At 37.7% G+C, this 12,046-nt stretch overlaps 1 protein-coding gene across 1 annotated transcript in view; it reads right to left on the minus strand.

Moving 5' to 3' along the window:
* Window positions 1-12,046, minus strand: part of LOC119408657 (phosphatidylinositol-binding clathrin assembly protein) — a 211,315-nt gene that overhangs the window by 57,292 nt on the left and 141,977 nt on the right. The window contains exons 3-4 of the mRNA XM_037675503.1: window positions 10,553-10,659; window positions 5,524-5,565 (exon numbers count right to left, since the gene is read on the minus strand). Coding sequence (XP_037531431.1) covers window positions 5,524-5,565; window positions 10,553-10,659 — 149 coding nt within the window. The remainder of the gene's footprint in view (window positions 1-5,523; window positions 5,566-10,552; window positions 10,660-12,046) is intronic.

Below are 12,046 nucleotides of genomic sequence, written 5' to 3' on the forward strand. Positions count from 1 at the left end.
CTTTTAATCCAGGTTACAATAATCCACACTTTTAATCCAGGTTACACTCTTCCCTCAAGGACACATTTTACAAAGTAGCTACATATTGTGCAAGTAGAAAACATACATTTGTATATAATTTTGTGTACATTCATTGGTTTAAGCTATTTGACTAACTTATTTTTTATTATTCAATACTTTACTAACAGAATAGTCAAGTAGCAACCTGTTTTTTGTGTGAATTGCTATGTCAGTCAAATGTTCAATTTTGGAATAAAGGGGTGGAAATTAAAACTTTTATTTTTCCGATTCATCGATTAATCAAAAAAATAATCAGCCGATGAATCGATTCTTGAAATAATCGTTAGTTGCAGCCCTATTTGTGACCATGGGACAAAAACAGATTGTTTTGTTTGTGGCAGATATTTTGATTGACACGGACATGTATGTGTAACAAGGTCCTGGTTGTCTGAAGAAGAAAACAAACAAGTATTTTCAAACATCCTTGCCTGTTGTCCCATTGTACGTTTTTATAGCTAGTTTAAAAAGAAAAAACAATACCACATACGGCACATTATATGGCCGTTGATTAACTTCTCTACAGCAATCTACTGTTTAGCAATTGCCTGGACAAGCAAAAACCTTGTATAACCATTGACCTTGATTTGTGACCTTGACCTTAGAACTGGGGGTGATGAAAATATTACAGGTACGTGACATGCTGTCTAGTGTTGGTACAAATGTGTGTCGAGTTTCATTAAATTATTTAGGATGTATCAGAGGTTGTGGCCTGGACAAGCAAACACCTTGTTTTACCTTTGATCTTGATTTGTGACCTTGACCTTGGAGGTGGGGTGATGAAAAGTGTACTCAACACACCGTCTAATATTGAGGCATAAGCGAATCAAGCTTAATTTTATTATCTTGAGCGAATCAGAAGTTATGGGCAGGACAAGAGAAAGTTAATGGACATATTTACAGATGGGATCATACCACAACACATCCACCATTTGACGGAAGTATAAAAGTAGCATTTGGCATTGGTTTCTTGTTGTTGTTGTACCAAACCTGTACCAAACCTGTACCAAACCTGTACCGAACCATCACTATCCAGTGGTCTACTACTACAGTGACTACTGTAGTACTACTTGACTACTACAGTGGTCTGCGCCACTGAATGTATCAAATTGAGTTTGAGGTGTGCAATTACACCCCTAGCGTCTACCCTTTTCCAGTTTTTGTAATAAATAAAATAAATAAACAAGTTTGTTGCACTAAAAAACAAACTAAGACCTACAGTAAAAAGAAGAAGTAGTTTAAGGCAAAAAGGAATTTGCTTTGTCCTAAAAGACAAGGTGTCAAAATAAACAAATGTTCCTGTCCATTTTCTCTTACAAACTAAAGAGGAAGAAGTTCTACAAAGAGGAACATCTACGTTTGCAACTCACCTCGGCTAATAAACTTGAAGTTTTGATAAACAATTTTAGAAATGTTTCATTTCCTAAAAATCTACTATCACAAAGACTGCACCGACTCAGCTCTCAGCTTCCTAAATGGTACAAAACTATCAGGCCGTCAATAGAGGAACCTTCATTTTTATTGGATCCGTTATTACAACATCACTTTAAATAGAGATCCACAGGCTCAGTCAAGTAAACAAACCAGCACAAATGCAAAACGTGATGGTGGATGTGGCTACTTTTAGTGTTTCCCCTCAGTCACATCAAATTTAAACTCATCAGGGACTAAACCAGGCTAGTTGACCATTGCCCTACAAGATAACTACATGCTTCATGTTTCTCTGTCTCTTGCTCAACATCTAACAGATTCCAAAGATTTTTGTCCGTGTCAAAAACAAAAAATGTGTTTGGAAAACAGGGCCAGGGTTGAATGCTGGAATTTTCCTTTAAAGAGGTTGGAGTGGTTAATCTGTACCGTTTGTAACCCACCACTTACAATATATGATCGTTTAGTCTTCTGCGACAGAGCACAGGGAAAGAAAAACAGACATTAAATTACAAATGCTGCTTCAGAATGAGTCACTTCCCACGTTACACGCTTTAATCAATTAATTTCACTGTTTTATGAGATCAAAGTTGACTTCCACAAAGCTGTATGGTACTGCTGTTTCTGTGGAGTTTAGTATTTTTTGATGGAAAAACTCCAGAACGGTCAATTATTCAACAAAGGTCTGAATTTAAATGAGCAGCCAGTTGTATAAGGCTGCCTCTCATGATGATTTCATTACAAGCATATCACGCCACTAAAATCACAGAAACTAAACTGAAAACTTTAATGTTTCGCTTTTTTCCTTCATTTTTATGTTTGTAATTGAATGACGAGTATATTTTCAATGCATCTGCCAATATTCACTACAAAGATTTTGACTTTTTATTTAATTTGGTAAATCTAAAGAGAAGCATATATTGACCAAATAAGATTACACGTTACAAAAAAAACTAGTTGCAATCTCAATATACAAATACAGGAGATAGGAAATGTGGCTTTATCATACCAGATGATTCAGTATTCAACAACACAGCAACTGCATATTTTCCTAACATCATCCAGGTCCATTGCTAAACAAATTGGTTGGCTATGATTTCTGGAGCAAAGCAAATATGCTGTGGATCAGTTTAATACAGTACCAAGTATTAAAAACATACAGCATGCAGTGGTTTGATCGATCATTATTTACATGAACACCCCTACAAGCACCTTGCATGTTGGACACGGTATCACGATGCGCTAAGGTTCATCAATAGTTGTTACTACTGTACCCCGCACTGCACCCTGTACTAACTGGTCAGTTCGTCAACATTATCTCTATGTAGGCTCTCACACTGGTTCATTTTCATCATTAATTCACTCCTTGGTCTCCTACCTTCTTATATCTCCTCCCACATGTCACGTCATCAGTGCAGTTACAGCGTGCGCTCTCAGGACATTATTACCTGCAGTGTTCCCTCAGTGCAAACTGAACTAGGCAAAAGGGCCTTCTCCTACTCCGCTCCCGTTTCATGGAATATCTTGCAAAAAGATCTGAAGCTGTTCACTTTGATCTCTGAGGGATTTTAAACATTTGATAAGGTCAATAGTAACATCAACACAAATTTGTTTTTAGTATTTTAACTTGTTTTAAAAGGCTCCATAATCTTATTGTTTTATAAGACTACTTTTATTTTACCGTATTTTTTGGCCTATAAGTCGGGTTTTATTTTATTTTATTTTTTTTGCATAGTTTGCATGCCCTGCAACGTATACACTAAAGAGATGTATTTATGGATTTTCCCCCTAATTTATAAACCAATCTTTGTCTGAGATATGACCGTTATCATTCATTCTGACACTGAAAATATCGAACACTACCATTTTCAGCTGCTAGATTGCACTTGAGTTATATGGCAAGCCGTTGTGACATGTAGTAGGTAAAAGTGGCTATTAATGACACAATCTGCTTGCCATAGTCAGCCACCTTTGTCCAGCTTGCATGGAGCAACCGTCAAACCAGCTTCATTTCGCTGCACTGCCCCGGCGAAATGCAGCTGATTTGACCATTGAAGTGCATTTATTAAGTAAAAGTTCAACTGAGACACACCTTCGCTATATTGTTGAGCAAATTGTTTTTAGGTAGGTATCTTGTTAAATTTCGAATAAATGCACAGCGAGTTGTTCCTCTACGTGCTCCTACTTCTGCGTATCGGCTTTTGAAATGCAGGTGATTTGACCGCCAAAGTGCATTTATTAAGTAGAAGTTCAACTGAGACACACCTTTGCTATAAAGTCGAGCAAACAAATAATAGTTTTTAAGTGTTAATCTTGTTAAATTCTTGTTAAAGTCCTCCTGTGCACGCTCCTGCGGCCGCCATTTGGCAGCCAATCAATTTTTGGCACAACACCGGCCCACATTTCCGGGTTGTCAGCGGTGACGCGTAATAGATGCAACATATATGGCAAAGTGACATATTTATGTTTTTTCCACTTTATTAGACATATTTGGACTGATGCGACTTATAGGGCGGTGTGACATGTACGGCGGAAAATATGGTAATTGCATTTTATTGTTGTTTATTCTTGTCTTTACTTTATATGTTCTGTCTGGAACAGGTCTCTCTTGTAAATGAGTCCTCATGACTGACTCACTGACACTAACCTGTATAAATAAAGGGTGAATGAATAAATCAACTGACGGAAAAGAATAAACACAGTACTGTGCAAAAAACTTGCTCCATCCTTTTTTAGTGTTTTGTTTCCAAAGGTTCAGGCGTTCTTGACTGTAAAACGTGTACTTTGAACACAAACTCCTTATATGTAAATGAACCAGTCTAGTTGTTTTACCTTGTTGCACTGCGTTTTATTTCAACGACTCAGGGGGTCAAAGGTAACTGGGGCTGAGATGTTTCAAATCACCTTAGTATGAGTGTAATTGCAGAATATTTAGTTGATTTATTTTGCTAAATGCCACAAACCTTTAAATACCAGCCTTTAAAATGTCCACTGTTAAATAAACCTCTAAAAATTGTTCTGACTTATTATTCCATTATAATGACAAACAAATCAGTTTTATTAATTTATCAAAATTATAAAACTTGTTCTTGTAGCAGCCACTCAAATAAATAAAACTATTGGGTTTCATATTGTTGTAAACTCTGTCTTAGAGCTTTTGAACTGTTTGAGAACAAACAAGAGACTTAATGAGGCCCTTACGGCCGTTCTGAAATCAATTATTAAAGGCAACTGATGAATGCTTAATGAAAAATCATTACATGCAGCCCAGATTCTGATCCATCTGTGGACTCTGAGTCAGTTTGCTTCTTTAACATTTGAAATTCTAAAGATAAATAAAACGAATGAAAAGCAAAGTCAGTAACAAGTTTGGAAATGTAAAGTGATTCCTTATAATGGCTTTTTCACATCATCTGTGAGTCTAACTCCAAAAAGCTAGGGCTTCTGTCGTCCGTCCATTCACACCAAACAGCAAAGACTGATTCACGCTTCCAGCCATTAAACCAAACAGTTTCACAGTTAGATAAAAAAAAAAATGCATGTTTGCTGATTAAACACCTAAATCTCATTCTGGCACACTTGCTGCCTCTCTACTTGTCACCATCTTTGTTTTTCTAATTTCAAGGTCTGGGTTTATTATTTGCTTTAGCTCAAGGTTTAAAAGAAACACATGATGAAACTTTTTATCAGTTCTATTGATGGCAGGTGGCCAATTTACAACACCTAAACCTGGAATATTAACGAGAGCTAAAGAGAAAAGAATGAAGAGAGACTCGAGGGGAGAGTCGTCTGGATCCATGCAGTAATATGAAGTTGGACAAGGTGAAGAGTGGAAATGCAAATAAAAAGATTGGATGAAAGAGGAAGGAGTGTTGGACAGGTTGGAGCGCACATGGGTAAAAATGAATGAGTCAAGGGATGAAAAGTGTAAAAAGGAACAATGAAACCACAAGTTATGGGGAAAAAACATAAAAATACAGAAATAAAGTCAGACAGCGAGCATGAGACAAACTGATGGAAGGTGGTATGTACACTGACCTGTGAGAGATCAGGGATGTCACCCTGATCTATTCCAACTTGCTGTCGTCAAAAAACAAAACGAAAAGAAAAATAAAGAAAGGAGGGAAGGTGGGGTCAGATGGGGGAGACAACAAAAAAGGGTCAGGGGGCAGTAAAAAAAAAAAAAAGATGGATAAAAGAAAACAAGTGGGAATCATTACTTCATGCAGTGGCAGCGTCAACACAAACAGAAACAAACAAGCAAATGACATCTGAAGTGACGGATGAACCCGCAGTGACCGATAATGATGACCACACCGATAAACACACGTCCGACCCACATAGACAGCAGGCCGGATGGATGAAACACTCAAATGACACCAAGAACAGAAGACCACAACAAGTAACAGTCAAATCAAACATGATGACCTCCGAAAAACAGATAAAACGGTGTTTTCTGCAGTGCGAGTAAAAATAATTCAATCCTTGTGGCTTGATCGGGGCAGCTGTGGCTGAGTGGTTAGAGCAGTTGTTCTCCAATGCAAGAGTTGGGGGTTCGATTCCACCAGCAGTCACATGCTGAAGTCTCTCTGGGCAAGACACTGAACCCCTCATTGCCTCCGATGTGCGTCCATTGGTGTATGAAAGTGATAAAGCACTGATTAGTCTTTGTAGAGATCTAGTAGAGTGCTGTATGAATGGGTAAATGAGGGCAAATAGTGTGTTGTAAAGTGCTTTGAGTATCTTGATAAGATAGAAAGGTGATATATACAGTAAGTGCAGTCCATTAACCTTTTGATAAAAACATTTTAAAGATCCCATTGAAGACTAAGCTAGAGGGCTTACTTAGTGTTGTTGAATTCTTATTAGAAGGAGTTTCCTTTAAAGACCTGGTTAGTCCTCACCAGCTCTTTTTTTTTTAGATCTGAATAATTGGAGAGAAATTTAACTAAGAAATGGGCACAAAATCTAAAGAAAGCTCAGTTGTTTTTTTTAAAGTATGTTTCAATGAAAAGTTTGTGAAAAAAAATAATGTTTTACCAGAAGTTCTTTGAACAAGTTCCGTTTCGAAACATGCAGTAATTCTGACGAACCAAGAGGAGTTAGGTAGTATATCTGGGTCAGTAAAAGCAAAAAACTAAACAGAAGCTGGCGTTGTACATCGGAAGGGTTTAATTAATAAATAATAATAATTTAAATACAGTAGTCCCTCGTTTATCGCGGGGGATCAGTACCCTGAAGACCGGCGATACGTGAAAAATGTTTCTAAACGCTCTAAAAGAGCACAGAATGTCATGATTTCAGCTCCCTGCTTCCTCTGCTCTTTGTCACTGCAAGCGCTCTTGGCCACGCCCACTTCTCCATTCTGCATGTTCAACAGGTGATCAGCTGTTTAACTACAGCAGGAAGTTTATCCTGCAGTAAGGGCTGCACAAAGGTGCAGGATGAAGCTTTTTCTGCTGCTCTGAGCTGCACAAATGTGCAGCAGGTGCTAATTAATTTAAAATAATTTATTTTAAATAAAAATTCCATGCCGATCGTGCGGCTCATCCATTAATCAGCCAATTGTGTATCATGTCCACTCTTATTTTGAAAAAACGCGATAGAGCGAATCCACGATAAACGAACCGCGAAGTAGCGAGGGACTACTGGAGGAGTGTCAAACTCACTTACAAAAGTGGATCAAAATTAAAACTTTTTTCAAACTACGGGTCAATTTCAGACTCTACATCGACTCAAATCAGATACCCAACATCTTTTCTTGGTCACAGGTTCCTCAACAAGAGTTTGATTGGTCTCGTTTGAAGTTCTCTGATGTGCCTTCAACATCATAATCAAAGATTACTGAAAAAATTCAAGAGATAGAAGTATTTTACGTTTCACATAGCTTCTTGGGAGCCAGATAAGATGTCCGCGAGAGCCACATTTGGCCCCCGGGCCTAGAGTTTGACACATATGGACTACTGTATATGTATATATAAGATTTTTTTTTAACACGTTTCCCCCGAATTAACACTGTCATTAAGTTACATTGACTTCCAGGGGTTAAAGTTGTTTTAAGATGCCTAAAGATCTGTGTTGGTCTTGGTGCATCTCAGACTAGCTGACAGCTCAGGACGGGAGACTGCAACAAAATGATCAGCTCAATCTGCTGGCCTCCTCAGATAGATAACTGTTACTAATCATTTTATAATGTATGTGAATGTTTTTGTTCAGTGCTCTGAATCAACTTCTGTTGTAAATCGGTGCTTTATAAATAAACTGAACTGAATTGTGTGCAGTAAATGTAGTGTTTGGGTTTGTTGGTTGCAGGATGTACAAATGTCGACCTTTCAGGACAAAGTTTTAACGGTGTATCTGAATATGCAGAGCTTGCTCTTCTGCCCTTTAAGAAAAAAAAAAAAAAAACTTTTTTCCAACAAATGCTAAATGTGTGGTGCTCGTTTTAGTTCAGACCAATATGCACCCAGAGACAGGATTAAGTTTTAGTAGTACGTCCAGATTTGTGAGAACTTGACAGAACGTACTGTAGCTGTGTGCTTCTTAGTCAATTCTACTTTATGTCTTCCTCTGTGGCCGCCTGCCAAGACACCGGTGCACAAACCTCAGTGGCCCACAGTGACAGAGCGCTGAGGTACAGTTTAACAGACACCAACTGTACACTGTACGTCATTTTTTCTCATTTTATAGTCCGTAGTTCACATTAATCTTCGTTTAGCCCCCCTTTCTGGCACCATAAAATTTAGCTTCACTTTGGTCTACAATGCTTCACATGACAGTCTATTAGTTGATCTGCTGACACTATTATTAACACTCATTAGCGTACATTGAGAGCTTGATAGAAAACCAGTTTGTTTCTGCAGAATATTGCTTCTTATGACTGGCCTCCATCTTTTTAATAACTTTCAAAGTAATGATCTACATATCAAATTTTGATCTTTATTGCACAACAGTTTTGATATTTCTTACTTTTATTTGTCATGGGGAAAAGACAATCGACTTCCTTTTTATTTTATGGTTTTAGGCATTAGGGTTTATTAATGAGCAGGTTCAAACTTGACATCAAAAGGCCAAAAACAACTACGACAGACCTTTAGGGCCACGCTAAGAAAAAAAAAATATATATATATTGCCACGTTAAGAAAAAATAAAAATAAAAGCCATAAATTTACGAAAATAAAGTTGTAGTATTACAAGAATAAAGTCGAATAAAGTCTTACTATTACGAGAATAAAGTAGTAAGACTTTTTTTTTTCAGCTCTCATGTTTTTTTTCCCCGAGTCGGATCCACATGCGACTTGTCAATCAATCCAGTAGGCGTGTCAGCAAATGACCAATCCGAAGCTAAATGAGTCGTAATATTATCCGAACTCTTGACACGATAAAACGGCGTTTACCACATTTTAACTGTGGTAAAATGAAGAATGTTGAGCATCTTGTTAAGTTATACGTTGGTATTGGTTTTATAGATAAGGTGATATCTGTCAGCACATCAGCATCAGATTATTATAGTATCATGACTTTGAACCTCCTTACAGTAAGGTGGTCCGCTCTGATGGGCTGCAGCGCAGCTCTCTGTAGGTAAAGAGCATTTAGCATTGGATTGGTCATTTGCTGACAGGCCTAGGGGATTGATTGACAGGTCACGTTGTGAATCAGACTCGTGGAAAAAAATAAATAAACAAAAGCTGTTAAAAAAAAAGTCGTAACTTTATTCTCGTAATTTTATGGCTTTTTATTTCTTAGTGTGGCAATGTAATTTTTTTTTTCTTAGCGTGGCAATATAAAAATTTTTTTTAGTGTGGCAATGTAATTTTTTTTCTTAGCGTGACAATGTGATTTTTTTATTCTTAGCGTGGCAATGTAAATTTTTCTTAGCGTGGCAATGTAATTTTTTTTCTTAGCGTGGCAATTTTGTTTTTATTTAGCGTGGCAATAGTTTTTTTTTTCCTAGCGTGGCAATGTAAATTTTTTTCTTAGTGTGGCAATGTTTTGGGTTTTTTTAGCGTGGCAATGTAAATTTTTTTTCTTAGCGTGGCCCTAAAGCTCTGTCTTAAAAAACAGAACAGACGTCTTAATCACAAAAACAAAATGAAAAGCTGTGTGTGAAAAAGCTAAGTCCCCCCTAACTGCCTGTATAAGATTTTGGAGGGAAAGTTGCATATAGGTGCTGATTTGGTCAGTGTACTGGTCTGTAGTATACAAGTGTGTGCTAACACAACACAAAGGAGTAAAGGAGGTTGACTTTCTTTTTCCCATGGCTGTAGCTGCTCTCCTTCATGCAGTCTAACTGCAGGGCAAAGCACAAACTGAGGTCAAAAGTTTAAAGCATCCTCGAAACGTTTGAGACATGAAATTTAGAAAAAGAAAAAAAAAAAAAATCAACAAATGAATATTTACTGAAGCATAAATTAGAAATCTGTCTGGGGGGGGGGGGGGGGGGGTTCTTAAACTGTGGCTCTATGAGACAAGAATGTGAATGGAAATGTTTACTCTCGTACATTATTAAGAAAATAATACGTGTAGTTTCCTGTTAGAAAAAAGAAACAAAAAGGAAAAAGGGATGATCTGTGGGGGAAAGGAGACCCATACGAGTATTCATCTTTGTCATTTGTAGGAGGAAGAGCAAGGAGAGAAGGGAGGATCAGAGGGAGGAGTGTGGGGGCAGAGGTGGCGGAAGCTAACAGAGTATCTAACCACCTCCTCCATCTCACGACTATTTTTGGCACATAAAAATATATATTTCTATGTGTATGCATGTGAGTGTCTGTGCAGCAAATGTAGGGCAGTGTGTATGTGTGTGTGTTGGGGTGGGGGGTCAGGTATGCTTGCTTTAACAATGCTGAGTGAGCAAAAAGTGTAGTTTTTACATAAAAATTGAACATTTCAAAGTTCTAAGTGCTTCTGTGTTTGCACCCATGCATCAGTACATGTACACATAATTGTGGGATTTGATTAAAAAAATTATAGTTTTTATTTTTAAAGTTTGTTAAGAGACACTGACAAAAACTAGTGAGGAATTATTCATCTTACTGAATTTATTAACAGTGCATGAGTGTAAAAGTACCTCGGCCACTTTGAGGAACTCCGACAGCTTCGTCATCCTGTAAAGAAACTTCTTGTAGATGTCCAACGCATCTTTACACTGGTTTTTCTTCATGTCGAAGTATTTTTCTGTGAGGACAAAATGCAGAGCAGAGGACGAGTGATCAGAGATGGATAAAAGTTTACTGTGAGAGAATAAAGGAGCCGTTAGAACATGATCAGGTGATTATTTCAAATTAATTATTAACTAGATAAGAAGCAGAAGTTAAAGCTGAAACTGAACAATGAACCTTGTAAGCTGGCTGCAGAATATGTACACAGCAGTCCCTCGCTACTTCGCGGTTCGACTTTGGCGGACTCGCTCTATCGCGGTTTGTCAACAATGTATTTTTTTTTATTGTACTGTGCAGTAAACGACACACGATTGTCAACTTTACAGTAATATTATTGGACTAAAGTGGTTGGGAAAAAATTTAAAAAACAAATTCGGACAAGCGCCACCATTTCGTAGTTTTCTTTCAATAAGCCTACACTGTAATCACCTCTCAACAGGACTTCATTTCCCAGAAGCCACTACTGTACTGTAGTGCCTCCAGCCACTGCTTTCTGCCAAACAGAAAGCAAAGTCATGACTGCCGAACTGGCTTTTCAAACGTACGAGTTTAATCATGTCACTTAGACAAGTTTCTTTAGGAAAATTTAACTTCACAAACATACCATTCACAAAAAAATAAATCATGTCTCTTTAAGAAACAGAGCATAGTGCTATGGACCCGGGCCCTGATTGGCTGCACAGAGCCAGACCCCTAGACTCAAGGGTGAACCAGAGAGATCCTAGCTGGCCCATGCAGGACTTACAAGTGGGACGCGCACCGCCGAAGGTCCAGTGCTCCATCCGGAGCCCACTGGGACCTTTTTCCATCTCTCAGGTTGGAGCAGAACTGAGCCGCTCCTGTTCTGCAGAGCCTGGTGAGTCAAATTTAGTAGCTACATACAAGTATGTTGTTAAAATTATAATTAATTATTAAGTATAACGTTGATACTTCGTTATATTTTTTCACTTATTGAGGGGGGTGGGGGGGTCTGGAGCGTAACCCCCGCAATAAACAAGGGACTACTGTATATATATATATATATTTTCTAATACATTAAGCTGTAATTAATGATCTAATGCCTAAAACACAATGATAGTGAGCAGGGGAGTAGGCAGGAGTCTCAGCCCTGCATCTCAAATGTGCAGACTCTGGATTCAAGAGTACAATATTCATTCATTCAACCTTTATTTACACAGGTTAGTCTCATTGAGTCATGAGGACTCATTTACAAGAGAGACCCGTTTTAAACAAAGAACACAGATGAGCAACACACAATAAAAGGTTGTTAAAAAAACATATAATGAAAAGTAAATAAAAGTAGTGATATAAAACAAAATAAAAACAAGCTACGTTATGAAACGGGATAAAATAAAATATGGCAGCACCCAAAAAAAAAAAGCGGTTAAGTATAACGTTGATAC

The sequence above is a fragment of the Nematolebias whitei genome, chromosome 1 (genome assembly GCF_014905685.2).
Source record: "Nematolebias whitei isolate Nwh7 chromosome 1, NemWhi1, whole genome shotgun sequence".
In the NCBI taxonomy this organism is placed as follows: Eukaryota; Metazoa; Chordata; class Actinopteri; order Cyprinodontiformes; family Rivulidae; genus Nematolebias; species Nematolebias whitei.